The sequence below is a fragment of the Taeniopygia guttata genome, chromosome 18 (genome assembly GCF_048771995.1).
Source record: "Taeniopygia guttata chromosome 18, bTaeGut7.mat, whole genome shotgun sequence".
In the NCBI taxonomy this organism is placed as follows: Eukaryota; Metazoa; Chordata; class Aves; order Passeriformes; family Estrildidae; genus Taeniopygia; species Taeniopygia guttata.
Window position 1 is genome coordinate 8,050,262 of NC_133043.1, and position 26,817 is coordinate 8,077,078.

At 58.4% G+C, this 26,817-nt stretch overlaps 1 protein-coding gene across 1 annotated transcript; it reads left to right on the forward strand.

Annotated features, from left to right (window-relative positions):
• The first annotated feature begins 6,673 nt into the window (after nt 1–6,673).
• Nucleotides 6,674–26,718, forward strand: RHBDF2 (rhomboid 5 homolog 2). Its single transcript, XM_041719890.2, has 19 exons — nt 6,674–6,777; nt 16,115–16,220; nt 17,691–17,879; nt 17,968–18,074; nt 18,649–18,841; nt 18,917–19,129; nt 19,672–19,797; nt 20,115–20,248; nt 21,079–21,291; nt 21,410–21,521; nt 21,862–21,936; nt 22,241–22,402; nt 22,542–22,642; nt 23,064–23,127; nt 23,248–23,342; nt 23,501–23,576; nt 23,885–23,985; nt 24,189–24,342; nt 24,880–26,718. The coding sequence occupies exons 3-19, from the start codon at nt 17,754–17,756 to the stop codon at nt 25,297–25,299; spliced, it is 2,472 nt and encodes an 823-aa protein (XP_041575824.2). The 5' UTR covers nt 6,674–6,777; nt 16,115–16,220; nt 17,691–17,753; the 3' UTR covers nt 25,300–26,718.
• Nucleotides 26,719–26,817: the final 99 nt, after the last annotated feature.

The window sequence follows — 26,817 nt, forward strand, 5'->3', positions numbered from 1 at the left end:
GTGACGATCACACCCTGACCCAAACCCTGTGGCCTCACCAGGCTCTGAGAAAGCAGCTTGGTGGCCCCAGTGCTGTTTTGTGGGCTGAGAGATGGAGGGAAGGAGGGATTTGATAGCTAAGGGATGTGCTGCAGCTCCAGGGAAGCCTCTCCATCCCCAGCAGTGGCCACAGGGCCCGGTGCTCCTGCCCAAAGCCCGTCACAAGCCGGGGGAGCGGTGGCTCCACCGTCCTGCTGCTGGTGTGGGGTCAGAGGTGACACATCTGCACCGTGTGTCCTGGTGACAGCTGAGGTCACTGTGAGGGACAGGCAGAAATGCAGCTGCAGGGGAGAGATTAGGAAAGCGAATATGCAATAACTGCACTGCAGTTTTGAATATGGCTATTGAAATTCCTCGGAAACCCCATCCCATGGGAGCTGGCAGTAAGGAGAAGTGCTCCCATAGGTGTGGGGTGGCACAGGGTGAGAAGCCTCGGGAGACAGAGCTTGCAGATTCCCACCAGCTTGAAGGACACGTCCCTTCTTCCTCTGTGTTATCTGCACCAGGATAAGAGCCAGGAGCTCCAGGAATCCTGCCATGGCCACCCTCACCAGTGTGGGGGTTTTGGTGGCTCCTCGCTCTGAGCAAAGCCCCCAGGGAGAAGAAAAAAGGCAGGAAAACACCCTGGCAGCCCAGTGGGGCTGACACTGAGCAGGAGCCAGCCCTTCCTTCCATGCCCGGCTCCTCTTCAGCCTGATGTGGTTTATCTGAGCAGCGCTGGATGTAAACGCTGTCAGCTCCAGCCGGGATTAATTCCCGGCAGTTTGGCAGCCGGGATGAAATCACAGCGCTGCGGGAGGGGCTGGAGGAAGGGGGGAAACGCACATCTCAGACTGAAAAATCCTCCCGCTTAATTTACAGCCGGGTTTCTCTTCTCAGAGGCACTGGTGAGAGAGAGAGCAAAGCCGGGGGCAGAGGGAGGATGGGGAGAGCACCGGCAGCAGGAGGAGGGCAAGGCTGGCATCCCAGGGAGGGCACAGGAGCTGCCCCCAGCCCAACCCCATCACCCTCAGGACCCCCCGGGTGCCGCTGGAGGATGGGCACAGGGATGCTCCTGGACCACCCGAACCCCGAGAGGTGGCACCGTGCCCGGCAGGAGCCCCCGCTGCTCCCTGCTGGCATGGGGGGCACTGCCAGCCCCTCTCTGATGAGCACCCACCGCCCTCTCCTCGGGGAACAAACCACCAAAAAACACATTCTGGTTGAATATCCCCATCTCTCGCCAAGAGATCACCCAAGGACTTTGCTGCTCGGGGGATTCCAGCCCGAAATAGGTGGGGCTGACACTGCTGTTTATTGCAAATCCTTTCTATTAATTGATAAATGTATTTTCTTTAAGGGAAAGCTTTGGAAAACTGCCCCGCTCCGCTGTTGTTTCAAGGCTGATGTTCCAAACCGATCCTGAAATAAAATAAACATCGGGCTGTGCCACATTGCTATAGTTTATATTTATATAGCAGAGGGGTTTGGTTTGAGGATACTTTTCTAAGGAATAGTGTGGCTTTCATTTACTTTCTTTGGATATTTAAATAAATAACCACAAATGCTTTCACTTATTTTCATTGTTTTCTTGGTAGAGGACTAAAAGCCAGGCAGTGCACAGGCAGATAAATTGATTTATTTTGAACTTAGGAAAGCCGATGCCCCATCTGTCTGCCAAGAGCTGTGCACCACTTGGGGCTCTGCAGACAGCAAATTATGATTATACTCAGGATTTAATTTTTTTTTTAATATTTCATATATATCTACATAAAATGTAGTCCCTGGCCTGCATCTGCCAGGGCACTGGCTGGATAAATATCAGCGGGATGGGAAGATCGCTTGGCAAAGGTCAGCGCTTTGCTCGGATCCTTCTTCCTCTCCAGGGCATCCTCGGGGCATCCTCTGCCCCAGCCCGAGCCCCAGAGCCGGGGCACAAACAGGTCCCTACCAAGCCAAGCTATTCCAGCTTTGACAGCTGACTGAGCAGCCACTAGAAAAGAGATTCCCAAGGTTGGACCATCCTAGGTTATTTCACAGAGTTGAGGGAGCAGGCAGCTCCCAGCCTCCTGACCTTTCCTGCTCCACTAAATCACTCCAGAGTCCTCCCAAGAGTTTATTCTTTGAGAAAGCAATAAGAGAGGAGAAACCCCAGAAGACAAACTCCCACCAGCTTCCCTTTGATTACATTTGATATTGTTTTACTTCTTAATGCTTTCCCACTGTAGCTGGCCGAGGAGGAAGGGAGGGAGGGAGGGCCAGAGGGCAGGAGGAGACAGAAAGGGGCAAATATACAAATTTTCCCACTAATATCTGTGGCTGAGGGTGGCTCAGTCAGGATCTGAGGGTAACAGTGACTCTGAGGATGGGTGTCGGGGTCCCCCAGTTGCCCAGGCTGTGAACTGGGGTGAGCAGGAGCATCCCTGTCTCTGCTGGGGCACGGGGGCAGCTGCAGAGCCTGGCACGGGCGGGCAGTGGGTGCTGGTCCCCATGTCCCAGCCCCTCGATGGCTGAGGCAGGTGACAATGACACCACAAGCTCCACGTGGCACACAGCCGGGTGGCACTGCCGGTGGGAAGCCTTTGGAGGAGCTTTCCTCCCAGAACCAGACATGAGTTCCCAGTTTGCCCAACAGGAAAAACTTCTCCTGTTTTTGTATGAAGCACCAAGAGCCACGTTGTCCCCAGGGCTGCTGGTGAGCTGGGCAGGGGTGACAGCTGTGACACCGGCGTGGCACCAGCGGACACTGGTGGCAGGGAGGTGACAGAGAAGGCAGTGCTGAGCGATGGCAGAGGCTGAGCATCCCCTGCTGCTGCTGCTGCTGGAGCAGCTTCCATCCCTGCCAGAGCAGTTCCATCCCTGCTGGAGCAGCTTCCATCCCCTTCCATCCCTTCTGGAGCAGTTTCCATCCCTTCTGGAGCAGCTTCCATCCCTTCTGGAGCAGTTTCCATCCCTGCCAGAGCAGTTCCATCCCTTCTGGAGCAGCTTCCATCCCTGCTGGAGCAGTTTCCATCCCGTTCCATCCCTGCTGGAGCAGTTTCCATCCCTGCCAGAGCAGTTCCATCCCTTCTGGAGGAGCTTCCATCCCTGCTGGAGCAGTTCCATCCCTTCTGGAGCAGTTTCCATCCCGTTCCATCCCTGCTGGAGCAGTTTCCATCCCGTTCCATCCCTTCTGGAGCAGTTTCCATCCCTTCTGGAGCAGTTTCCACCCCTGCCAGAGCAGTTCCATCCCTTCTGGAGCAGTTTCCATCCCTTCTGGAGCAGTTTCCATCCCTGCTGGAGCAGCTTCCATCCCGTTCCATCCCTTCTGGAGCAGTTTCCATCCCTGCTGGAGCAACTTCCATCCCTGCCAGAGCAGTTCCATCCCTTCTGGAGCAGCTTCCATCCCATTCCATCCCTTCTGGAGCAGTTTCCATCCCTCCTGGAGCAGTTTCCACCCCTGCCAGAGCAGTTTCCATCCCTCCTGGAGCAGTTTCCATCCCTTCGGAGCGCGGCCCCGGCCTGGCCTCTGCCGTTCGCACCGGGAACAGCAGCGCGGCACATCCAGCTGCGGGACCGGGCACTGGCACTGCCCCGCAGGGGCTCTGCCGCCTTCCAGAGGGATGGTGGCAGCAGGGACACGCCTTTTGTAACCCCGAGGGAGGTGAGGCACCGTGGGGACGGGACACGGAGGGTCCGAACCGCTGGTGAGGGATGGGGCAAGGTGTGCCCCCCAGGTTGTGTCCTGAGAGATGGGGGGATGAAGGCATGGGGGGTGGGTGCCCAGAGGGGCTGTGGGGACACAAACCAAACCCATCTGCCTTCGTGTGGGAGCAACTCAAGACAAGCAGAGAGGTCTCACATCCATCTGGGAGTTCATAAAAAGCCAATACGGGGGAAAAGAATCCTGGATATTTAAGAAAGAAGTTGGAAAGACTAGAAAACCTTGGAGCGCAGCCTTGGGATGGGAGTGTGGTGTTTTTACAACACAAAAACTCTGAGGCCGTGGAAACGGGGATCTTTTGTCCCAAGCATCCTTGTGACACTTCCTCTGAAAAGTCACTGGAGCTGATGCCAAGCTCCTGGAGCTCCTCTGCAGGTGGGAGCCCACCCAAAACACCATTCCCCCAGTTCCATCCAGTTCCAGCACATCCCATAATAATTGCCCTTTCCACCCGTGTCCCGCAGCCAGGGCTGGAGGTTTTTGGTGAGGGGGAAGATCAAAACCACAGGATGCAGAGCTCCTTTTCCACAGGGAGCAGGAACCTCTCAGCTCCACCAGCTCTCCCAAAACACGACAACAGGGTTGATGCCATCTGTCACAGCCTCACTGGCCCCTGGGTTTGTTCAGCAGCATCCTTGGGAAGAAAAACTAGCTGCCATTGCCTTCTTACAATATACCTGAATGGCAATAGAATCCTAGGATGGTTTGGGTTGGAAGGGACCACGAGTCTCATCTGCTGATACGGGGTACAAGGCCAAGGAAAGCAGGGCTCAGTTTGCCCCTGAAAAGCCTCTTTTAAATGCCTTGAAACCTTCCCTGCTGTGGTTTCTAGAGGAGCCTGGTGCTGCTCAGATCTCCTGCAATGCTCCTCCACACCCAGGGACAGGACCTGCCCCAGCAGCAGCCCCCTCCCAGCCTTGGGTGGGCAGTGAGCAGCAGGACCTTGCTGGCTCTGGGCTGCTGGGGACAGATCCCACCCTGGAGGATTTTGTGGCATGAGAGGGAGGAATATCTCTTGCTCAGAGATCCCAGCCTTGGGCCCAGCACATCGCTCCGGGGGCTTCCAGCACCCTGCACAGGATGGTCTCCCAGCCCTGGGAAGCACAGTGCTGTGTCCCCTCCCTGCTTTCCTTGGAACACAGACCAGCCAGGACACTTCTGGCCAGGCTGTGGAGCGTTTGCTCCACAAAGGGAAGTGCCCTGCAGAGCGTCTCCCCAGCAGTGACGCAACAACCAGTCCTTGCTGCCTTGGGGTTTTCAGTCATTTCTTTTGCTTCCTCATTGCCCAATGCTCAGCAGGGTTGGCACAGGTGGCAGTGACCCTCCTCTCTTCCCCTCTAAGGGCTCCTCCATGGAAAGACACATCCCACAGCACACAAGCTTGGAGCAGGGCACAGGCAGGGCCGTGGCAGTGATGGGTTTTGTCAGCCGTTGTTTATTCCACCTCAAGGTTGTCCTGTCTCTCCCCAAATGCAGGGAGAAGAGCTGGCACCTTGGCACAGGTCCCTGCTTGCCACCTGCACCTCACCCTTTGCTCACCCCTGAGTCACAGGCAGGGAACACCCCCACCCCCCAGCACAGCCTGTGTCAGGCTGTCTGTGCCCAGACACCCACCCTGGCACCTGCCGGGCTCTCCCTTCTCCACCCGCTTCCAACCACACCTTCAAAGGAGCCACCAGGAACCAAAAGCTCCCTCCACCCTCCTTTCTGCCAGAACTGGGAGCAGATTTGCTGAGCATGAAGCTGTGGAAGGCAGAGGGCTGATGAGAGCACGAGCTCAGCGCCCTAAGAGGCACCACTCAGTCCAGGCTGCACCACCCAAGGTCAGGCTAAAATTCCTGATCCTGCCTAGTCCCAGCTGTAAATTCAGCTGGTGCTCATCTGGAACCTGTAGCCAGTTGTGAATCAATAATTTATTTTGTGGTAAAATCCAGGATATATTGTCCTGTATAGACCTCTCAGCAACACAGCCGTGCCAAACCCGATCTGCAAAGGTTTCTCCTCAGCCCCACATCTCAGGGACGGAGGGAGCTGAAGGTGTTGTGGTAAAAGAACAGCCCAGCACTGATGGTGATGGAGCAGGTGCAGCTCCCGAGGGGTTGAGCTCTGCCAGCCCCGGGATGAATCAGGCTGTGAAAGCCGACAGGACCGGCCCTACAGCCGCTGCCCACTGCCCCAGCCCAGCCGTGGGATACGCCTGGGCTGTGCCAGCCTGCCCCTACCTGCCACCCCGGAGTGCCCACCACTGGGATGTGGGGTCAGGAGGACCCCTTGGACATGCCTGGTAGTCCTAATGGTGGCCAGTTCTACTAGTGATTGGTCCTAATAATGACTGGTCCTAATACTGAGCAGTTCTTATCTGGTTGTAATATGATCAGTCCTAAGAGGGCTGATCCTAACAGTAACCAGTCCTAATGGTGACTGGTCCTAATAGTGCCTGGTTCTTATAGTGGCTGGTCCAAATAATGCCCAGTCTAATGCTGACCAGTCCTAATAGTGACCAGTTCTTCTACTGAGCAGCCTTAATAGCGACCGTTCCTAGTAATGACCATTCCTAATGGTTACCACTCCTAATAGTAATGGGTCCGAATAGCGGCCAGTTCTAATCGTGACCAGTCCTAATAGTGCTGGTCCTAAAAGCGTCCATTCCTAACAAGGCCAGTTCTTATAGCGGCTGGTCCCAATAGCGCCCAGTCCTGCCAGTGCCGGTACTCCCGGCTCCCGGTGCGGCGGGGAGGCCGCAGGGCTCATTCCCTATGGGGCATTCCCGATGGATGAGGCCGGTGCCCGGTGGGACCGCGGCAGAGACCCCATCCCGGGATACGCCCCGGGACACGCCCCGGGATACAACTCGGGATATAACTCGGGATACAACTCGGGATACAACTCGGGATACACACACGGGACACGCCCACGGGACACGCCCACGGGACACGCCCCGGGACATCCCACGGGATACGCCCACGGGACACGCCCCGCCCAGGTGGAGGCGGCGGCGGCTGCCGCGGGACCGGCACCGGGACGGGCACCGGGAGCGGCACCGGGAGTGGGCCGAGGTGAGCGGGGCCGAGCCGAGCCGAGCCGGGAGGGGAGGGGCGGGGCGGGATCCCGGTGCCTCCGCGCCGCTTCGCTCCGTGGCCGCCCGGTTTGTTGCTGCTGCTTTGTGAGCGCCGCGTCCCGCCAGCTTCCTCCTCCGCCTCGCTCCTCCCTACCGGCCCAGCACGGCACGGCACGGCCCGGACACTTTGCGGGCCGGGGGTCGCTGCACGCATCCCCCTTCCTCCAGTCCGGACGGGTGGCGGGGCCGGGCTCTTCCTCCTCCTCCTCTCCATCACAGCGGGAAGTGGGTGCGTGTCCCGCCGGCCGCAGAGAAAGCCCTGCCCGCCCCTCGGCCGAGGCAGGGAGGAAAGCTCTAAGCCACTTTCTGGCGGCCCGGTAACCGGGTGGGTGTTTTTTGTGTGTGTTCGCTGCTTTTCTCCCTCCCCAGGAGCGGCAGGCGGGCAGCGGAGGGTCCCGGACCCCGACCCCGGGTATCCTCCTGCCCTCCCGCCCGCCGGGGCTTTGTTGTTGTGGCTCTTTGAGCTTTGCTGGAGGGCTCCGGGACGCTCGCACGTGCTGCTGGAGTGGCGAGTGCTGCCACCAACCCTCCGCAGGCGAACAAGGTCCTTGCAGAGCAGAGGGTCGCTCATCCTCTGTCTGTGTGTACATCCATCCCGCCGGGAGCAGAGGGATGCTGTGCCCTGGGTGTTTTAGGCAGATTTTTGCTGTTGATCCTCCAGGTTTGGGATAGGGGCGTGAGGCTGAGCTCTGCCCTGCCCTGCTTTGCTGCCAGGCCAGCAGGACTGGGCAGAGACCGTCCTTGCAGGCTTCCTACAGGCAGCTTGTGGTGCCCACGGTGATCTGAGACCCCGCAGTTCTCGCTCAGCCCCCCAGGCCCACGTCCTGCAGGGGGAAGAGCACCTGAGAGGCTGCACTGTGACCACTGGGTCCCTGTGGCAAGAGGAAGTGTCCGCCTTCTTCCCCAGCGTGGCGTCATCCTTCTCGGCACCAGCAGCCAGGACATTCTCCTGCTTGCACGTTCCCAGTCCCTGGATGGTTTTTGCTGGGGATTTCCAGGGTGAACTCATCGTGCTGCTGCTGTCCTGGGCACACAGGCTCCAACCCAGCTGGGAAATTGGGGAGTGCACCCCCCCACAGTGCCATGGCTGTCCTGGGCCAGGAAACACTGCCCTCTCAGCTCACTCCACTGTGCCCTCTGAAGCAGCATCCTTTGGCTCCTGTCTTTTTCCCAAGTGGGATAATAACCAGTTTGGAATTGTCCCACCTCCAAAATGAGCTGGAGGGTTCAGCTGCAGCTGAGTTTAGGTGAAACCAGAGCTGCCTCTGCTACCCTGGTCAACTCTGGCTTCACATGTGGCTCTCTGGGCTCGCAGCTGGGCTCTGCCCTTCCAGCTCCTGTGCAGTTAATGGGGTGATCACCACCTTTTGCTGCTTGCTCATGTGGCAGAGGCACTGCTGCGGCTGTTCTGGGGCACCTGGAGGTGCTGCAAGCCCCGGAGTGAGAAAGGGCAAACCACAGAGTGGGGTTTGACACCACAATAGAGCCCTGATGCAAATTCACCGAGCCCGGTGTTGTCTCCCGGTGCACGTGTGAGTGCTCGGTGTCGCTGCAGGAACAAAAGATGCCCTGTGGATGCTGGAGAGCAGCTCGGAGCTGGGGATGCAGGGCACGGGGCGTGAATCTGCTGGGGAGGGGACTGCTGGGTGGCCTCAGGGGGAATGCACTCATTGGGATGCGCTGGGGGACCTGGGGAATGTGGGCTGTGTTTGGGCTGCGATGAAAGACAAGCTGTCCTCTGGTTCCGTGTTTTTGTCCTTGTGATGCTGCTCCTGTTTAGCTCTTACACTGAAGCCGGGGGATCCCCAAAATACATCCTTATTCCTTCCCTTAGGTTGTTCCTGAGCTGAAAACAGCCCTTGGGACCAGCCAGGAATCAGAACAGAGCTCATTACCAAAGAAAGTAGGAGACGGCTGGGGAGAACCAGCTGGTGGGGAGGTTGCAGAGCTGCCTAGACCAACATGGGGCTCCTGAGGCATTTCCACATTTTCTGTGGGCTGTAGGAGTCCTGCAGGGACCTGACCCAGAGGAGCAAGTGCAGGTTTGGTGCTGTCAGGGGCTCAGCACTGAAGAAGTCAATTAGTGCAAGCTGAAAATTAATTACTTAAATCTCTACGAGGCCACAAGTGATGGGATCATGTACTGTCCTTTTGAGAGCTTTTTACCTAATGACTTTCGGTTTCTGCTGTCCTGCTGGCTGTGAGATGTGTGATAACACAGCAAGCTCCCAGCAGGGGTGGGCAGAGTCCCTTTTAATTACAGGCATCCAGCAGTTGTGGTCATTTGGGGGTGTGCAGTGCTTTGAGTTATGGTCATTTCCTGGCCTGGAGAGCTCTGTGTGTGCTGGTGGGTATGCAGGAAACCCTTGGCACCGGTGCCCCTTTTTCCCACTTAATCCCCGTTACTAAAAAACCAAAAAAAAACCCAAAAAAAAACCAACAAAAAAGCCGTTGTTTGGTGGTTGCTCTCTTAATGAGGTATTTAGGGTGGGGAATGGGCCCGGGGAGGAGCCCAGGCCAAGCCTGCCCTCTGCTTGCCCACCACACAGGACCCCTGTGTCTCCCTCGCATTCCAAGGCACTCCAAGGACCAGGGACTGGGTGTGTGGTCCCTCAGGGGATGCTCCTGCCTTACAGCCACCCCACAGGACCATCCCTCCCATCTGCAGGCACCTTCCTCAGCTGCTGCAGCTCCCAGGGCAACGGAGCCTCCCTCAAGCAGCTTCTGTTGGTTTGTGTTTTGTTGATTTATTGCTTAAAAGTGGCATTTCCTGGTGTAATTCCTCGGGTCTGACAGACCCGCCTGGGGCATCATGCATGTGGCCTGTGTCCCCCAAGATTCCCAGTGTGCCAGTGCCCCCTTCCAGCTTCACTCCCTGTGTGTGATGCTGCAGCTTGTGCTGGGGCCCTGATGGAGTTATTCCTGCCAGGAATTCCTGCAGGGATGCCAGCAGGGCTGGGAGTGACCTCCTGCCACGTGTGAGCCCAAAGGCTGCACTCTGTGCCCATGGGCAGCCAGGGGAAATCCCCAATCCTCCATGGAATGAGCAGGGACATGTCACCAGGGCTGTGCTGCTGTCATACAGCTTTCCCAAGAGTGATCCCATAGCCAGTCACCTCTTGTACGTGGTGGTTTAACCCATTCCAAGCTCTGCTGGGGAGCACATGGAGGTGGCTCCTCAAAAAGCAGCATTCCCAGCCCCTGCTGAGCTGTGTGGCTTCCCTGTGGGGCTGGGATAACAGGCAGGAGGAGCATGAAGATGATTGAGGAGACCCCATCTCCAGCTCTTGGCAGCTGAGAGGCTGCAAAGTACCTGGCTGGCACAAGTCCATGGAGACGCTGTGGTGGGAAGAGCATCACACTCTGTAGGTACCAGTGAGTGTGGGATTCCCTGTGCCAGGCTTCCCTTCCCAGGCTTGCAGCGTGCTGGGTGGGGATGGATAGGGCTGTTCCCAGGCAGCCTTTCCTGGTCTGGGTGCATGTCTGGGTGCTGGGTGGGCATGGATGGGGCTGTTCCCAGGCAGCCTTTCCTGGTCTGGGTGCATGTCTGGGTGCAGGTCTGGGTGCTGGGTGGGGATGGATGGGGCTGTTCCCAGGCAGCCTTTCCTGGTCTGGGTGCAGGTCTGGGTGCAGGTCTGGGTGCTGGGTGGGGATGGATGGGGCTGTTCCCAGGCAGCTTTTCCTGTGCTGGGTGCTGGGTGGGGATGGATGGAGATGGATGGGCTGTTCCTACGCAGCCTTCCCTCTGCAGGGTGCAGGTCTGGGTGCTGGGTAGGGATGGATGGGGCTGTTCCCAGGCAGCCTTTCCTGTGATGGGTGCTGGGTGGGGATGGATGGAGATGGATGGGGCTGTTCCCAGGCAGCCTTTTCTGTGCTGGGTGCAGGTCTGGGGCTGTTCCCAGGCAGCCTTCCCTCTGCAGGGTGCAGGTCTGGGTGCTTTGGGCCTCCTGCAATCGGGAGGGAAAGGAAGGAAGCTGAGGAGTGGCCCACCCACGCTTGGCTGCTGCTGGTTGGGATGAGGGAGGAGCAGCTTCCCCCAGTTGTCCTGGGGCCAGGGAGCTCTGAGACTTTAATGGGGTGTCTGTGGGCAGCCTCCAGCCCCTGCCAGCGGAGGTGTCACCATCCACAGCCCAAAGGGACACCACAAGGTCCTTTTCCCCTCTCCTCAGGGAGATGCTGGCCCTGGAATGGGAAAGAAGGAGGCTGCTGTTGTCCACCCAGGGCTCCCCTCTGTTGCACAGGGCCTGGCAGGGCGAGGAGCACTTTCTAAAAGCCTTGGAGTGGCTGTGTTGAGATAAGGAGTCTGTTCCCAGAGATAGGGAGCTGCAGCCAAGGGGGCTCATCCTGCTGCCAGCCCAGGGCTCATCTTATCCCTGGGTGAGCCAAATTCCTGCACAGGGCTGAGCACCACCTCCCACTGCTGCCTCCCACACAGCGTGGGGATGGTCAGAGCCCAGGCAAGGGAACCCTCTGTAAATATGGGGAGTTTCTGCCAGTCCTGTGCTGCTCTGGGTGGCTCAGTGTGCTCTGAAACAGGCAGCAGGGGACTGGGGAAGTCTGCAAGCCCAGCCAGAGCCCTGACACCAAGAGCTGCTGCAAGAATGAGTGTTCAGCAGAATAACCAGAGGGAGGAGTGTCCCCTCCAGCCCACTGACCTTTCATACAAAGAATTTTGCTTCCAGGAGGGAAGTGGGAGTGAACTCAGTAATGACCTGCAGCATAGGGATGGCAGGCACATGGCCTGCAGGCAGACTGTCCCCTTCCCTTGGGTAAAAACCAACTTGGGGCCACTCAGCCCCTTCCAGAAGGTGCAGCCAGGGCTGAAACACTTGCACCATCATGTCTGTGCACTCTGTGTTTAAGGCAAGCTAATAAGGAATTGGAGTAGATTTGAGTAATTAATCAGTTCTTCAAGTTAAATCAGAATTGGGAAAAAGGAAAAAGATCTTTCCCTGTGTGTCTGTGACCCTGCCTGTGGAGCAGCTGACCCTTCTGCACATTCACCAGAGGAGCTGCTTCACTTCCCTTGCTCCTGGTGGAGATTTTGGCCCTTTGCTCTCCCCAAAGCCATTGGGGTGACCCAAAACCTCCACGTGCATGTTCCTCACTTGGCTTCAGCTCCAGCCTGAGGAAGAGGCCGGTGGGCTGAGGGTCCCCTTGTGCAGCCACAGCCACTCCAGCAGCTCCCACCAGCTTTGCAGGGAGCAGAGGAAGGGTTTGTGCCGTGCTGCCTGGTTGGGATTGTTGTGCTGTGAGGGTCTGTGGGGACACGTGGGGTGGGTGGCCAGTGGCAGAGAGGGACCCCAGCCCACCCCAGCAGGCTGGGAGGCCTTTGGGTGCCAGCACTCGCTCTGCTGGACTGGGTGGGGGTTGTTGTACAGGTAAAAATTAACAAGAGTGGGAAATGGGCTGTGGAAACCTGTCGGAATCTGTGGGTATTGGTGATTCCGAGATTGTAGAAAGTCTCTGGCTTTCTGCCCCGCTGCCAAAGAAAAGCCATAATTGGTCTGTGCTGTTTCAAGGCTGTTTATTCTGTTTATCTCTAACATGTTCTGCTGCCCTGCCGCAGCTCTGTCCTGCAGGGCAGCGTGTGGGGCTCTGCCCTCAGTGGGATGGTACAAACATTAAATACCACAAACTACCTGTGCTGGATTTACAATAACGTGCCAATATCTGTCACCTACGTTGAACAGTGTGTCCCCAGCCTGAACCAACAGAAAAATGCCAACACCACAGTGAAACATGGAGGGCATGAAGAAGGAGAAAAAGGACAAGACACACCCAATTTCCTCCAGCTTGTCCCCTCTGAACCCCTAATCTAGAAATCTAAAATTTTACTTTTGCACCCGTGTCACACTTAATTATTACTGATATCAAACACTCAAAGCTTGTAATTCATCCTGTAAGATTGAAAACTCTTTTCCATGGACAGAGATCACAGACAGTGTCTGTGGGGGCTCTGTCCAGGGTCCCAGACCAGTCAGGGCAGCCAGAGGGAAGCCCTGGATTCCCACAGAAACCCTCCACATGGCTCTTTCCCCCAGCTGCCAGGCATTGTAGGCAAATCCTTCCCTCGTGGCCCCACTCTCCGTGTCCCCGTGTCCCCGTATCAGCAGGCCCAGCGTGGCTCCCCCACCCACCATGCTCTGTGTCTGTCTCCTCAGCTGCTTTCCTTCCTCCCTCCCGGGGCGTGCCGTGCTCCAGCTCAGCAAACTTGCTGCCATTGCCCAACGTCCTTCCTTCCCCACGGGGGAAAATGGGAGAGGATGTTCTAATGGTGGCTCGGTGAGGCGTGTGCTGGCTGGTCAGAGGGGAGCTCAGCACTCCTCCATGCCCCACCTTCCTGCCCCAGCGACCACGGAGATGGGGATTTAAGCCCCTGTGGGTGTCCGTGCTGACCGTGTGGCTCAGTGATAAGGGAGAGGGCAGAAAACCATCTCCTCTGAAGCACAGAGGGCCTCTCTCACGACTCAGTGCAAAACCCTGCATCTCACTTTTGCCACCCAGAGCTGTTGTGACAGGGTTGAGACACGTGGGGGAAAAAAATGGAGTGGTTTTATTTTTTTTTTCCTCCAATAATATGATTTTATTTCAAAAGCTGTTTGTGCTTTGGCTCCTTTTCTCCAGCCCTGAAACTTGAGACTGCAAAATGGTAAAAAGCTTTTTGAAAGGGAGCAGAAGCAGAGGAGGTGCTGGGTCTCTGCTTGGGTGCTCAATGCTCAGAGCAGTTGCAAAATTGAGTTTCCTATCTGGAGCTCTTAATAACTGGGAGCACCTTTTAACGCAGCTCCAGCCTTGAGAGAGGTCTTTAACGTGCTCATTAATCATTTATGGGCAGCAGCAGCAGCTCTGCCTGATGGGCTCTTGGGTGCCAGCACTGGCAGAGGCTGTGGGGGTGTTTGGGGGCCCTGTGGCATTTCTGGCCCCTTTCTCCCTGCCCATGGAGGTGGAGAGGAAGAGCTGGGGCTCATCGTGCTCAGGGTGATGAATATGATGGTGCTTGTGGGGGTCCCACTCCCTGCCCCACACCCTTGGGTGGCTTAGAGCTGCTTTGTCCTCCAGCTGAACTGCAGCAGATGGAAACTGTGTTATTCCAGTGATGTCCCTTCCCCCAGTGCCAACAGGCTCGGGGAGAGAGACCCCAATCCTTCTCCAAGCATCCATGAGCCCACTGCACTCCAGCCAGGGCTGCTCTGCAGGGTTGTCTCTGCTGTCTTGTGCTTTGGCTGTCCCAGTTCTGCTCACCTGGCCTTGCTGATGGTCCTTTCGTGTTGCTTGGACCGTCCCAGCGTGTCTGCAGTGACACTTTGTATGAACCACATCGTTTTTTCCATCACTTTCTTCCTCGGGTGTGCTTCCTCTGGTCAGTGCTTGTTGTGATTCGCCCTGGGGCTGGGAGCCAGCCCTGCTCACTTTCCTTGTGCCTTTTTTTTGTTGAAGGCTCCAACCTCATCCCAGTTGCTCCCCAGTGATGCCAGCACATCTGTCCTCTTGGGAAAGGGTGGGGCCTTCACCCCCTGCTGCTGTGGGAGCACAGGCTGTGTCCCTCCCTCGATGTCAGCCTTTGGTGACCTTCACTGCTCAGGAGCTTTGGGAGGGGAGGTGGTGAAAGTGGGGGATCTCTCCTTACCAACCAGACCAGGTGGTCCTCCCTCCCCCTGCCCATTTATCACTCCAACAATGGCAGCAGCCCAATGCACAGAGATCTTTCCCAGCCTAAAGTGACAACATGCTGCCCCCAGAACCCTTCTTCCAGCCCAAAGCACACTCCTACCAAGCTTGTGGCTGCCAGTTCCCATCCCGAGTCACCCCTTGCTGCTGTGACCTGCCTTGTCCCCGCAGCAGGGCACTGCTCAGCCATCCCCCCACGTCAGCTCGGCACGTCACCACCTCTCACTTCCTTTTTCTGTCCCCAGCACAAAGCCACCACGTCCACCCTGAGCGTCCAAGGACTGGGCTGAGGCTCCCTGGGGACCTGCAGCCCAGCTGTGCCCTGCAGTGGGGCAGCTGGTGCCAGGGCTGGGGGGTGACAGGGACTGCAGGGGACCTGGAGGGCCAAGCCTGTGCCAGGCTGTCTCTGCATGGAGGCACTGTCTGGCCCATTGCCACGCTGAGCACGAGCTCCAGAGGGCTTGGGCACCAGCAGCAGGCACATGGCGAGCTGGAAAACACCTTCCCAGCGCTGTCCTCTGGGGATTTCTCTGCCTGGCACGGGATAAGGCTCTTGGTGGCTCAGGATCTGTGCTCAGGGGGTGGCAAAGGAGCCTTGAGCCCTCAGGGGCCGCTGCCCTCCTCCTCCTCCCACTCAGTGCCAAGTGTGCCGAGGCACAGAGCCGTGACCGGCGCTGCTCTGGCCATGGGAGCGTGACTGGCCAGCAGCTGCCCAGGCTGTGCCAGCTCCCCTGGGACTGAGTCACCTCGGGAGAGGCCAGCCCAGCCCTCCACCCCTGCCTGGGCAGCTGCTGGGAAGCCAGACCAGGATTTGAAACGTGCTGCAAAGCTGCTTTGCTGGGAAGCACAGAGATATGAGACTGTCCGGGGTGTGGTGGGAGCAACTGGGGATGGGATTTTGGCATGGGGGTGTGATGGGAGCAATTGGGGATGGGATTTTGGCATGGGGGTGTGATGGGAGCAACTGGGGATGGGATTTTGGCATGGGGGTGTGATGGGAGCAATTTGGGATGGGGGTGTAAGAGAGAGGCTGTGTAAGAATTTGGCTCCAATTTCTATGCTCCAGGCTCTGCTGGTTTTTACCACTCAGAGCCATTGCCCAGAGCTGGAGGAGGATGAGGGTGCCCCAGGGATTGCTCTGGCCACAGCGTGTTCCCATTCCCAGCTCTCCAGAGCAGCTGCCATCTCGGGCTCACTGCTGGCTGCCCTGGGAGGAAAACAAACAGAGCCTCCAGCTCACCAATGGGATGGAAAGTTTTACTTGCTGGGGCTGGCACTCTCCCACTTTAGCAGCTATGAAATACCCAAGTGAGGCACTCATTTTCCATGCCTGCTCTTCCTGGGTGTCTTGCTTCCCAAGAGACAGGAAAGCAGCAGCAGGGGAAAACCCCATGCTATTCCCTACCATGGAGCATTAAATGGGAGCTTTTCCTCCTCCTGCTGGCCTGTGCCAGTGGCTGATCCCTGTCCCTGGAGTCCAGCCACCTGCAGCCCTGTCCCCAAGGTCTCGGGGGCACTGAGCTCAGCTCTCCCTCTGCCAGGATACTCCTGCAGCCCTTGCCTGCTTTCCCATGTGTGGGTTTCATCACAGCCTCTCCCTGCAGGAGGAGTTTGGCCGTGTCCCGGGGCTCCCGTGCGTGAAGGACGGAGGCAGAGGAAGGCAGCTGTGGGTTTGCCATCACTGTGCAGGATCCCTGTCACTCTTATGAGGTGAGGAGACCTTCGTGGGGACCAGCACTAGCTGAGCCCCCAGGGGAAATTTGGGAGTTGATTGCTCCCAGCTTTGGTGCTGGAGAGGGAGCCCAGCACCCGTTTTAATGCAGGAGCAGAAAATAATCACATGGAGGGCAGCAATTCCCTCATGTGCTGCTGCCTCCGGGCTTCCCCCTCCCTGGGGAGCTGCTTCTGCACTGCTGCATCCCCATGAAGCTGATCCCTTGGGCCAGATTTTGCTTGTGGTGGGGTCTAAGGGGAGGGTTGTGTTCAGGACTCCAAGAGCCAAGGGAGATGCAAAAGTGTCCCTGTCCCTGACTGTTGCTTTGGGAATGGGCTGCCAGTGTGATCCTGTTGCAGAAGGGGCTGGTGGGATCTCAGTCACTCATCTGGTTGCTCAAGTGATGTTGCCTAAGGAGAGCAGAGCTGGAGGAGTCTGGTGATTGGGATCTCGGGCAGGGAGAGGAACCAGGCCTGTGGATCAAGCTGGCATTTTGCAGCCAGTGACACCATTCCCGTGGCCATGGCTGTCCTGGGGGACAAGAGATGCTAATGAGACTTGTGTGAGTCCCCTGGGCACTGGCACATGGTCAAACAGAGAGGGCTATGCCTCCCTTTGATTGCCCTCCTAGTCCCTAATAGGATCTGGGACTTGTTCTGTTGCACTCTGATGGAATTATTTTTCCTGCAAAGCAAGCCCTGCCTGGTAGAGCTGGCTGCAGGGGCCCGTGGGAGGGGATTTCTTGAAGAATTAACCACGTCTTGGCTGTTAAGCTTCCCTCTCCTTGCACGTGGTGCCAGGGGGGATTCAGTCTCCCAGCCTCGTGTGTGCATGCACGTGCCAGAGGGGAATGTCCTGCATCTCCCCTTCATGGGGCACCCCAACACATGACGGGTCCACATGGGAGCTGTGGGCATGTGGGGAAGTGGATCAGATGTTTTCAGGCCTTGTGCACCCCTCCCTTCCCACCCTGTCCAGGCAAGAAGACCTCCTTGCAGACATCCCCTGCTGTCTCCCCTTGTCTCCCTTGCCACACTGGGAGGGTTGGTGTTCCCATGTGCTGCAGCTGTGTGCCATGGGCCTGGCCAGGGTTTCCTGGGATCCCCCATATTTCCAAGGCACATGGTCAGGCTCATCCAGGCAGGGTGTGAAACCTGGGTGTCCCACAGGCATGTGCTGGGGTGATGGGGATGCTCTGACCTGGTCACTGTTGCCATCCCTGCCCTACTCCCAGCAGGTGAAGGGATGGTGTTGGTGATCCCCAGGGGACTGGGAGTGAGTGGTTAATGTAAGCCTTCCAAATGTGGTTAATGTAAGCCTTCCTGTCCACCCAAACTCAGGGATGGGATGTGGGTTTTGGGGACACAGCAGCTGGGTTCATGTTGGCAAGGTCTCACCAGCACAGCCAGAGACACAGGGGGCTCAGTCTGGTGACGTCCCACTGATGAGGCCCCATCTCCTACTAGGACCCAGCCTTTCCTCACACACAAGCTGCTGGGGGAACACTTCTCCGCCTGCATTCTGCCAAGATGTCAGCCGGGGACAAGAACGGGGGCAGCCGCTCCGGGGGCAGCCGCCTGCAGAGCAAGAAACCCCCCAACCTCTCCATTGTCATCCCGCCCCGCGAGGCCGAGGAGGATGGTGCCCGCAAGGAGGTGAGTGCTGGAGCTGTGTCCATCCCACGCTGGGCTCGGGGGGCCACCAGGTGCCAGCCTGTCCCTGATGCCCTGCTCTGCCTTCCAGCCCTCCAAGGTGCCCGTCTACCGCAAGAGCAAGAGCCTGCAGGAGCCCCGGCCGGAGCGCCAGCCCGGATTCCGCCGGCAGACATCCCTGTCCCAGAGCATCCGCAAGTGAGGGCAGGCTGGGCCCCAGCCCTGCTGGGTCACTCAGAGGGGCCCGTGTCAGGACACTGTGGGCACTGGCAGAGGACTTGGCACGGGGTTGGAGAGTTGTGTCTCAGAAAGGAGTGCAGGAATCACTTTCCTCCACTTCCCTTTGACCCGTAGCCAGGTCAAAACTGCCCTGCTGGAGCCTGGGCTGAGACACGCCAACCCCAACCGCCTGCCAGAGGGGATGGCTGGGTGGCAGGGTGGTACGTGGTGTGGGGGACCAGCAGTGTGACAGGTGTGCTGGGTGGTACGTGGTGTGGGGGACCAGCGGTGTGACATGTGTGCTGGGTGGTACGTGGTGTGGGGGAAATGCAGTGTGATCGGTGTGCTGGGTGGTACGTGGTGTGGGGGAAATGCAGTGTGATAGGTGTGCTGGGTGGTACATGGTGTGGGGGAAATGCAGTGTGATAGGTGTGCTGGGTGGTACGTGGTGTGTGGGACCAGCGGTGTGACGTGTGTGCTGGGTGACAGGGTGGTACGTGGTGTGGGGTGTGGGGGACCAGCAGTGTGACAGTTGTGCCCACCCCGTGTCCAGGGGCACGGCGCAGTGGTTCGGCGTCAGCAGCGACTGGGAGGGGAAGCGGCAGCAGTGGCAGCGCAAGAGCCTGCAGCACTGCAGCATGAGGTACGGCAAGCTGAAGCCTGCCTATCGCGACATGGAGCTGCCCAGCCAGGAGGTGCCCTCCTTCCAAGCCACCGAGTCGCCCAAGCCCACCAAGATGCCCAAGGTAGAGCTCGGGGTGAGGGGTGCCACTGCAAGCCTTGCTCTGCCAGCGCTGACCCCTCTTCCCTCCCTCCCCCAGATCGTGGACCCGCTGGCCAGGGGCCGTCCCTTCCGCCATCCCGACGAGACCGACCGTCCCCACACGCCCCACCACGTCCTGCCCCCGCTCACCCCCGGCGTCGTCTCCTTGGCGTCCTTCAACAGCATCCGCTCGGGCTACGGCCGCCTGCCGCGCAGGAAGAGGGAGTCTGTGGCCCACATGAGCTTCAAGGCAGCTGCAGCCCTCCTCCGTGTGAGTTTGGGCAGGGTGAGGGGGATCATCCTCCTAAGCTGGGTCTCACTTCTGTCCTTCACCCATCGTCTTTGTTTCTTGGCTGTTTGCTTTGCATGGAGACTGTTGTCTCTCCAGCGTGGAGATTGTCCAATTTTCACCAAAACTTCTACTTTTAAGTAGAGCTCAGGTTAAAAAAAAAAACAATCTGAGAAATAAACAACTTTTGGGTTCCATTGCTGAGGGGCAACGAAAGCTCTCCAGCAATTTTCATGGTTCTGAGGAGCCCTGGGCAAACCTTGGGGATGGGTTTGTGGGTATGAGACCAGATGAATTCAGAGGACACTTGTCATGCTGACTGTTGTGGCCATGGTCTGGTGTGGATTCTGAGGAGCTAAAGGCAGCATCTTCTGCCAGTTCCTCCCCACATGAGGGGCTATGGTGGCTGATTGGGATTTAATGCTTGCCACTTGGCTTTGGAGAGGGAAGATCTGAGAAACCCTCAGTGCTGCAAAGATTGAGGGCTTCTGGTTGCTTACCTTCATTTGCTTGTGCTGCCAAAGGGGCGCTCTGTCCTGGAGCCACTGGCTCCCAAGAGAAGGAGCAAGAGGAGCTTCCTGTACCCCAGCTTCATGGACGAGGACATGGTGGATGGTGCTGATACCCTGGACTCGTCCTTCTTCAGTAAGGCAAGCAACTTTCCATGCTGGCTGCTGGAGCTGGGGCTGTCCCAGTGCCCTGCACAGGGGGTGGGTGTGGAGCTGGGCACTCACAAGGACCCCTGGGTTGGCACTCTACCCAGCAGTGACAGAGGCATGGTGGGTGCTGTGCCCCAGCCTTGGTGATGGCCCTTGGGCATTGCCATCTGGGCACATTTCACACCCTGTGATGGGCCATTAGTGGGATGTCGATGGGGATCACCCACTCCCTCTGGCCAGGGGGATACTCATCAGGGGGCTTCTGACCCATCACACATATCCAAGGACACGCATCCATCCCCTTTCAGATGGACATGCACGATGAGACATACTCCATGCCCGATGACGTCTTTGAGTCACCTCCTCTATCAGCCACGTACTTGCGCATGCACCAGGTGGTGGAGGATGCCAGGGTGTCCCCTGAGGTGGAGCAGCCCACCCCGTGAGTACCAACCCGCAGCGGGTCTTGCCCCCTGTCGGAATCTGAGGTATTGATGATCTCGAGATTGTAGAAAGTCTCTGTCTGTCAGCCCCGCTGCCAAAGCAGAAGCCATAATTGGTCTGTGCTGGTTTCAAGGTTGTTTATTCTGTTTATCTCTAACATGTTCTGCTGCCCTGCCGCAGCTCTGTCCTGCAGGGCAGCGTGTGGGGCTCTGCCCTCAGTGGGATGGTACAAACATTAAATACCACAAACTACCTGTGCTGGATTTACAATAACGTGCCAATATCTGTCACCTACATTGAACAGTGTGTCCCCAGCCTGAACCAACAGAAAAATGCCAACACCACAGTGAAACATGGAGGGCATGAAGGAGGAGAAAAAGGACAAAGCACACCCAATTTCCTCCATCTTGTCCCCTTTGGATCCCTAATCTAGAATCCTAAAATTTTACTTTTGCACCTGTGCCACACTTAATTATTGCTTATATCAAACACTCAGAGCTTGTAATTCATCCTGTAAGATTGAAAACTCTTTTCCATGGACAGAGATCACAGCCAGTGTCTCTGGGGGCTCTGTCCAGGGGGGTTCCTGACCCCTGCCAGGGTCCCAGACCTGCCAGGGCAGCCAGAGGGAAGCCCTGGATTCCCACAGCCCCCAAGGCTGCCCAGGGCAGTGCCCCAGCCATGAGCACCAGGCACTTCCATGATGATGGAGAACGGAGACGGGAGGCGCTCAGAGCCTTATCTCAGGGCATCCTCGGGGCTCTGGCCATGGGCTGTTCCCCAGCTGCTCCTTTCTGGCAGGGGTGATGGGTGTCTCCTCTCTCACAGGCGGGAGGGGGTCCGGCTGGCCTCGGTGTCGGGCAGCGCGGGGCCGGCGCCGCGGCGGGGCAGGCGCATCGCCTCCAAAGTGAAGCACTTCGCCTTCGACCGCAAGAAGCGCTACTACGGGCTGGGCGTGGTGGGCAAGTGGCTGAACAGGACCTACCGGCGCAGCCTGAGCAGCATCGTGCAGTCCCAGCTGGAGATCACCGACAGCCACCGGTGAGGGGCACCGACTCAGATGTGTGTCCCCCTCAGTGCTTGGGGATCAGAGTTTGGGGGACTGCAGAGTGCCTTTGCCCAGATATCTTTGACTAATTTTGGGTCCTGTCCCCTCCAGGCCGTATTTCACGTACTGGATTACCTTTGTCCACATTCTCATCACCCTGCTGGTCATCGGCACCTACGGCATTGCCCCCATTGGCTTCGCCCAGCACGTGACGACAGAGTTAGTAAGTTTAAGAGCCATCCTTTGGGAGGGACTGTAACCACCAGTGTCCCATGGTGTCATGCTCGCTGCGAGCACTGGGAGCATCACCCGTGGGACACTGGGAGTCAGCATTTGAGAGGCTCTGTGAAATGGCCAGGGCAAGGGAACGAGCAGCACCGTGTTGCAGCAGAATATGTGGTGGGAGCAGAGCTGTTCCCCTCTCCTGCCTTGCTGGTGGAACCCAGCAGCCCTTCCCCTCGGATGAGGGGACTGCTCAGCCCCTTTTGAGTGGAGGGAGACAGAGGTGCACCCCCTCAGCACTCGTCCCTTCAGCGGGAGCTGACCCTGGCCTCTCTTGGCAGGTGCTGAGGAACAAGGGTGTCTACGAGAGCGTCAAGTACATCCAGCAGGAAAACTTCTGGATTGGGCCCAGCTCGGTAAGGACCCTGCCAGACCTTTGCCCTCTGCTTCCCCTGCCTTGAGCTGAGGTGGTTCTCCGCAGTGCTCCTCAGGGGGGCAGAGCTTGACCTCCTGACTTCAGCCTGCCATCCTGGGCCCCCATCCCACTGGGACATGTGGCTTCACAGTGGGATGGTTCTGCCTTCCCTCCACTGGGATGACACAGACCTTTGTCTGTTGCCTGTGGAGACCCCCTGCCCCTGCTAACCTCTCCCTGGGGATGGCTGGAGCGAAGGGAGGTGCACAGACAAAGGATCACCTTTACTGCCATCTCCCTGCCAGATCGACCTGATCCACCTGGGAGCCAAGTTCTCTCCCTGCATCCGCAAGGACCGGCAGGTGGAGCGGCTCATCCAGCGTGAGCGGGACCGGGAGCGGGGCTCCGGCTGCTGCGTCCAGAACGACAACTCGGGCTGCATCCAGACCCTGCCACAGGACTGCTCCGTGCGTGGCCCTGCCGTGGGAAGGGCTGGGGAAAGCAGGGGAAACCATCTCAGCCCTGCACTGCAGCAGGGCTGGATGCAGGTAGGGTCAGAGCCGTGCATTCCCTGCTGCATCCTCAGTCTCTCCGTGCTCCCTGCAGGAGACGCTGGCGACGTTCATCAAGTGGCCGGGCAGCAACGCGCCAGCCATGGGCTCGGGGGAGAGGCGGACCTCGGGGGCTGTGTGCCACCAGGACCCCAGGTAGACATAGCAGCAGGGTGGAGGTGGCCTGGCTGTGCGTGGCACATGGCAGAAGGGGCTGCCTTTCCAGCTTGGATGCCTTGAATCCTCTTATCCGGGGGGGTGGGAGGTTTTTGCACGCTGGAGGAGAGTGATAAAGAAGAGGGAATCAGTGGGGAAAATGAGGTGAGGCCTGTCCTTAACACAGCAGGTTGTGTTGTGCTTGCCCCTGTCCTGCTGGGGTGGGAACATCCGTGGGCATGGGTGGGGTTGTCCAACAGCTCAGAGTTCTGTGGAGTTCACCTGCAGAGGAGCTGCTGTGGGGTGTTGAGGGGCACCCACTGGTGGGCAGGATCGAGGCAGGTCCCAGAGCTGTCTGTGCCTGAGGGGGTTACTGATGTGTTTGGGGGACCCACCCAACTCGCCCCGCTCCTCCTGCTAGGACTTGTGAGGAGCCTGCATCCAACCCACCCCATGTGTGGCCGGACGACATCACCAAGTGGCCGGTAAGAGCCCCGCTGCCACCATCAGCTGGTGGCCCCATGGTGGCAGTGAGCCCGGCAGGGGTCTGCAGGGACAGCCTGGGGCCAGACTCGGACCAGGGCTCCTTCCCCTCCTGCTCCTAGATCTGCACCTACGAGACCAAAACCAACCACACGGGCTTCGCCCACCTGGACTGCGAGATCAAGGGCAGGCCCTGCTGCATCGGCACCAAGGGCAGGTGGGCAAAGTGTCCAGAGCTGTGCCTGGGGGGAGAGGGAGCTTGCAGAGCCTTGTGGGGTGGGAAGCACAGTGGCAGCAGGCTGGGAGCAGAGGGGGATGCTCAGGGGTGTCCTGAGTGTGCCCTGCCCCAGCGAGCCCCCTCCTGCCCCCCGCCAGCTGCGAGATCACCACGCGGGAGTACTGCGACTTCATGCACGGCTACTTCCACGAGGAGGCAACGCTCTGCTCGCAGGTGAGCAGGGCCAGGAGGCATGCAGGGCATGTGGGATACCATGCTAGCAGCCGTGCTGTTGCCAAAGGGCTTTAGAGTGTCCTGGTTGGGGTGGGTGTGAGCAGGAGCGATGCAAAGTGCCTTGCCCAGGCTCCTGCTGCTGTGCCCATCTTGCTGGTGTGGGGCAGGAAGCACCTTTACCAGCACCATGGCTGCCTCAGACTATCCAGAATCCCCTCACAGCTGCCACATGGCATCGTTGGTAACCCATCCCTGTGACCCATCCTCTGCTCCCTGTGGCTCTGGGGACAACCCTGCTGCCTTTGCAGGTGCACTGCCTGGATGAGGTCTGTGGGCTCCTGCCCTTCCTGAACCCGGAGGTCCCTGACCAGTTCTACCGCCTGTGGCTGTCCCTGTTCCTGCATGCCGGGTGAGCCACAGCCCCCATACCCCCAGGGATGGGGGAACTGGGCACTGGAGTGCCCACCAGGATGGGCTGGGAGAAAGAGGGAAGGGCACTCCCAGACTGTGGTGACAGGTGCCTTCAGTGGGTGTTTTGTGAGCTGTTCTGTGCCCCGGGGCACTGGGTGGGAGGGCTGGGCAGGGGTTTCTAACCCAGGGCCTCTCCCCCAGCATCATCCACTGCCTGGTGTCGGTGACGTTCCAGATGACGGTGCTGCGGGACCTGGAGAAGCTGGCAGGCTGGCATCGCATCTCCATCATCTTCATCCTCAGCGGCATCACGGGCAACCTGGCCAGCGCCATCTTCCTGCCCTACAGAGCAGAGGTGAGCGTTTGGGGGTCTGTCCCAAATCCTGTCAGCTCCCAGGGACCAAAGGATGCCTCTCTTCATCCCCATCCTGGGCAGAGGTTTGGGGAAGGGGCTGAAGCACAGATTCCCACCCCGTGGCAGGGTTTGCTGCAGGGAAAGGGGGAAGGGGTGTCCCTGCCCCATGTGCCGTGCATGTCACATGTCCCCCGTGTCCGTGAGCGTGCGGGGTCCCTGGGCAGGCAGATGGCTAATCTGCTGCCAGCCAAACCCTGTCAGGCTTTAAATGAGATCATGCCAAGGGCCCTAATCCCCCCACAGGTGCGCCAGGATGGGGCTGTGGTTTGTGAGGGGCTGATGTTGTCACAGAAAGTACCAGCTCTGCCAAAACAGCACCACCCTGCTCCCCTCCTCATCCTCCTGTGCCGGGGCTCCCACCCCTGACCCCATGCAGGAGCCAAATGCGCTTTGCCAGGGGAGGAGATAATCCCTGGGGGACACGGGGTGTGTGTGGGGTGACACAGAGTCCAGCCCCGACTTCCCCCATCCCTGCAGGTGGGCCCTGCCGGCTCCCAGTTCGGCTTGCTGGCCTGCCTCTTCGTGGAGCTCTTCCAAAGCTGGCAAGTGCTGGAGAAACCCTGGAAAGCCTTCCTCAACCTCTTTGGCATCGTGCTCTTCCTCTTCATCTGTGGCCTCTTGCCCTGGATCGACAACATCGCTCACCTCTTCGGCTTCCTCAGCGGGCTCCTGCTGTCCTTCGCCTTCCTGCCCTACATCACCTTCGGCACGGTGGACAAGTACCGCAAGCGGGCCATGATCATCGTGTCCCTGCTGGTCTTCCTGGGGCTCTTCGCCTCGCTGGTGGTGTGGCTCTACGTGTACCCCGTGAACTGGCGCTGGGTGGAGTACCTCACCTGCCTGCCCTTCACCAGCAAGTTCTGCGAGAAGTACGAGCTGGAGCAGGTCCTGCACTGACCCTGCTGGCAGGGACGGGGCTGCCACTGGTGATGTTTTCCATGGGGTGGGTTCTGCCCAGCCTGTGGGAGATGGTGCTGGCAGACCCTGGGCATGGCTCCATCCTCAGGGATGCTGGGTTTGGGGTACCCCTTGCTCAACGCTGGGGGAGCAGGGCTGAGCCAGCCCTGCCTTGAACCCCTTTGGGGCTCCCTCCTGATGCTGGGAAGTTGTAACTGGTTTGGGGACTGACTCTGGCTGCTGCCTGTGTGGGGAAGGGGCTGAAGGAAGCGGGATTTTGGTGTATCCATGGCCAGACTGGACTCCCGGTCCTGGGGTGAAGTTGCTGAAGTCTCCAGCCTGTGTCTCTGCCTGCCTGGGGCCCTGTCCCACCTCGGTGCCCCTGCAGCGCTGCAGCTCATACTGTGAACACAACCCCCTTTTTGCAGGGGCACTTTTTTTATCCACAGCTCTTTAGGCCCAGGGTTTCTCCATTTTGGGCTCCCTCAAGTCTGTCGTGGCTCCAAGATGTTCAAGGCTGAGCTTCAAAGATGTTTTTCAGTCCTGTTCCCCCTGAGGTCCCCAAGGAGGCTTGTGCCTTCCCACCTGGCTCCTCACTGGGTGGAGAGGCAGGACTTGGGACAGGGGGCTTTTCTTTCCCTTATTTCAGTGAAATTCTCCTTTGGGAAGGGGAGGAGTGGCCAGGACTGTGTTTGTAGTGCCATGGTGGGAGGCAGACATGGAGAAAAACCCCCTGGGGGGCTCGTGTGGCTGCTTCTGGAGCCCACAGACCTCTCAGGAAGGTGTTGGTGCTCCCACCTTCTGCCTCGAGTCCCTGCTGTTTCCCCTTCCCCTTTTTCAAAGCGTGGAGACCCAGGCAGCCCTTCCTTCCTCCAGTGCTGCTGGTCAGGTGGAGAAGTGCAGGATGGGGCAGCCACCTTCCCTCTTCCCTGCCCAAGGCTGCACATCCCCACCTGCCCCCAGCCTGGGCTGCTCTCCCCAGCAGCTCCTCCTTCCCCCAGCCATGGCACGAAGGCAGGTCCTTCCTGGGGTCCAGGTGACCCCTCTGGGCTGGTTTGGACCCAGGCTGCTGCCAGGCTGTCTCTCCCCTGAGATGTGTTGCTTTGGTGCTGGAGGCCTCAGTGCTTTTAAGTGGGGGTAGGTGGGAATGTCCCAGTTGGGGTGTCCTGGGATGGATTTTGAAGGGCTGAGAGCCTGGCTCCCTCTCCACAGCCACTTGCAGAGTGAGCCCAGGAGATCTGCATCCCTCCCTGCATCCCTCCCTCCACCCTGGGCCAGTTTTCAGCCCCACTCTGTCCCTCCAGCTGCTGCTCCAGCCAAAGACACACACCTCACCTCACTTGTCTCTTTTTGATACTTTTTTAAAAAGCTGTGGGTTTCCCCCCATCCTTAATAAATTTCTACCTGTATTTAATGAGATGCACAAGGTCTCTTCTCCCTTCTTGGGTGTGGGGATGCAGCACTTTTGGGGGATTCTGGTTGTTCTGGTGATGGCTGATGTGGCAGGGAGGGAGGTCG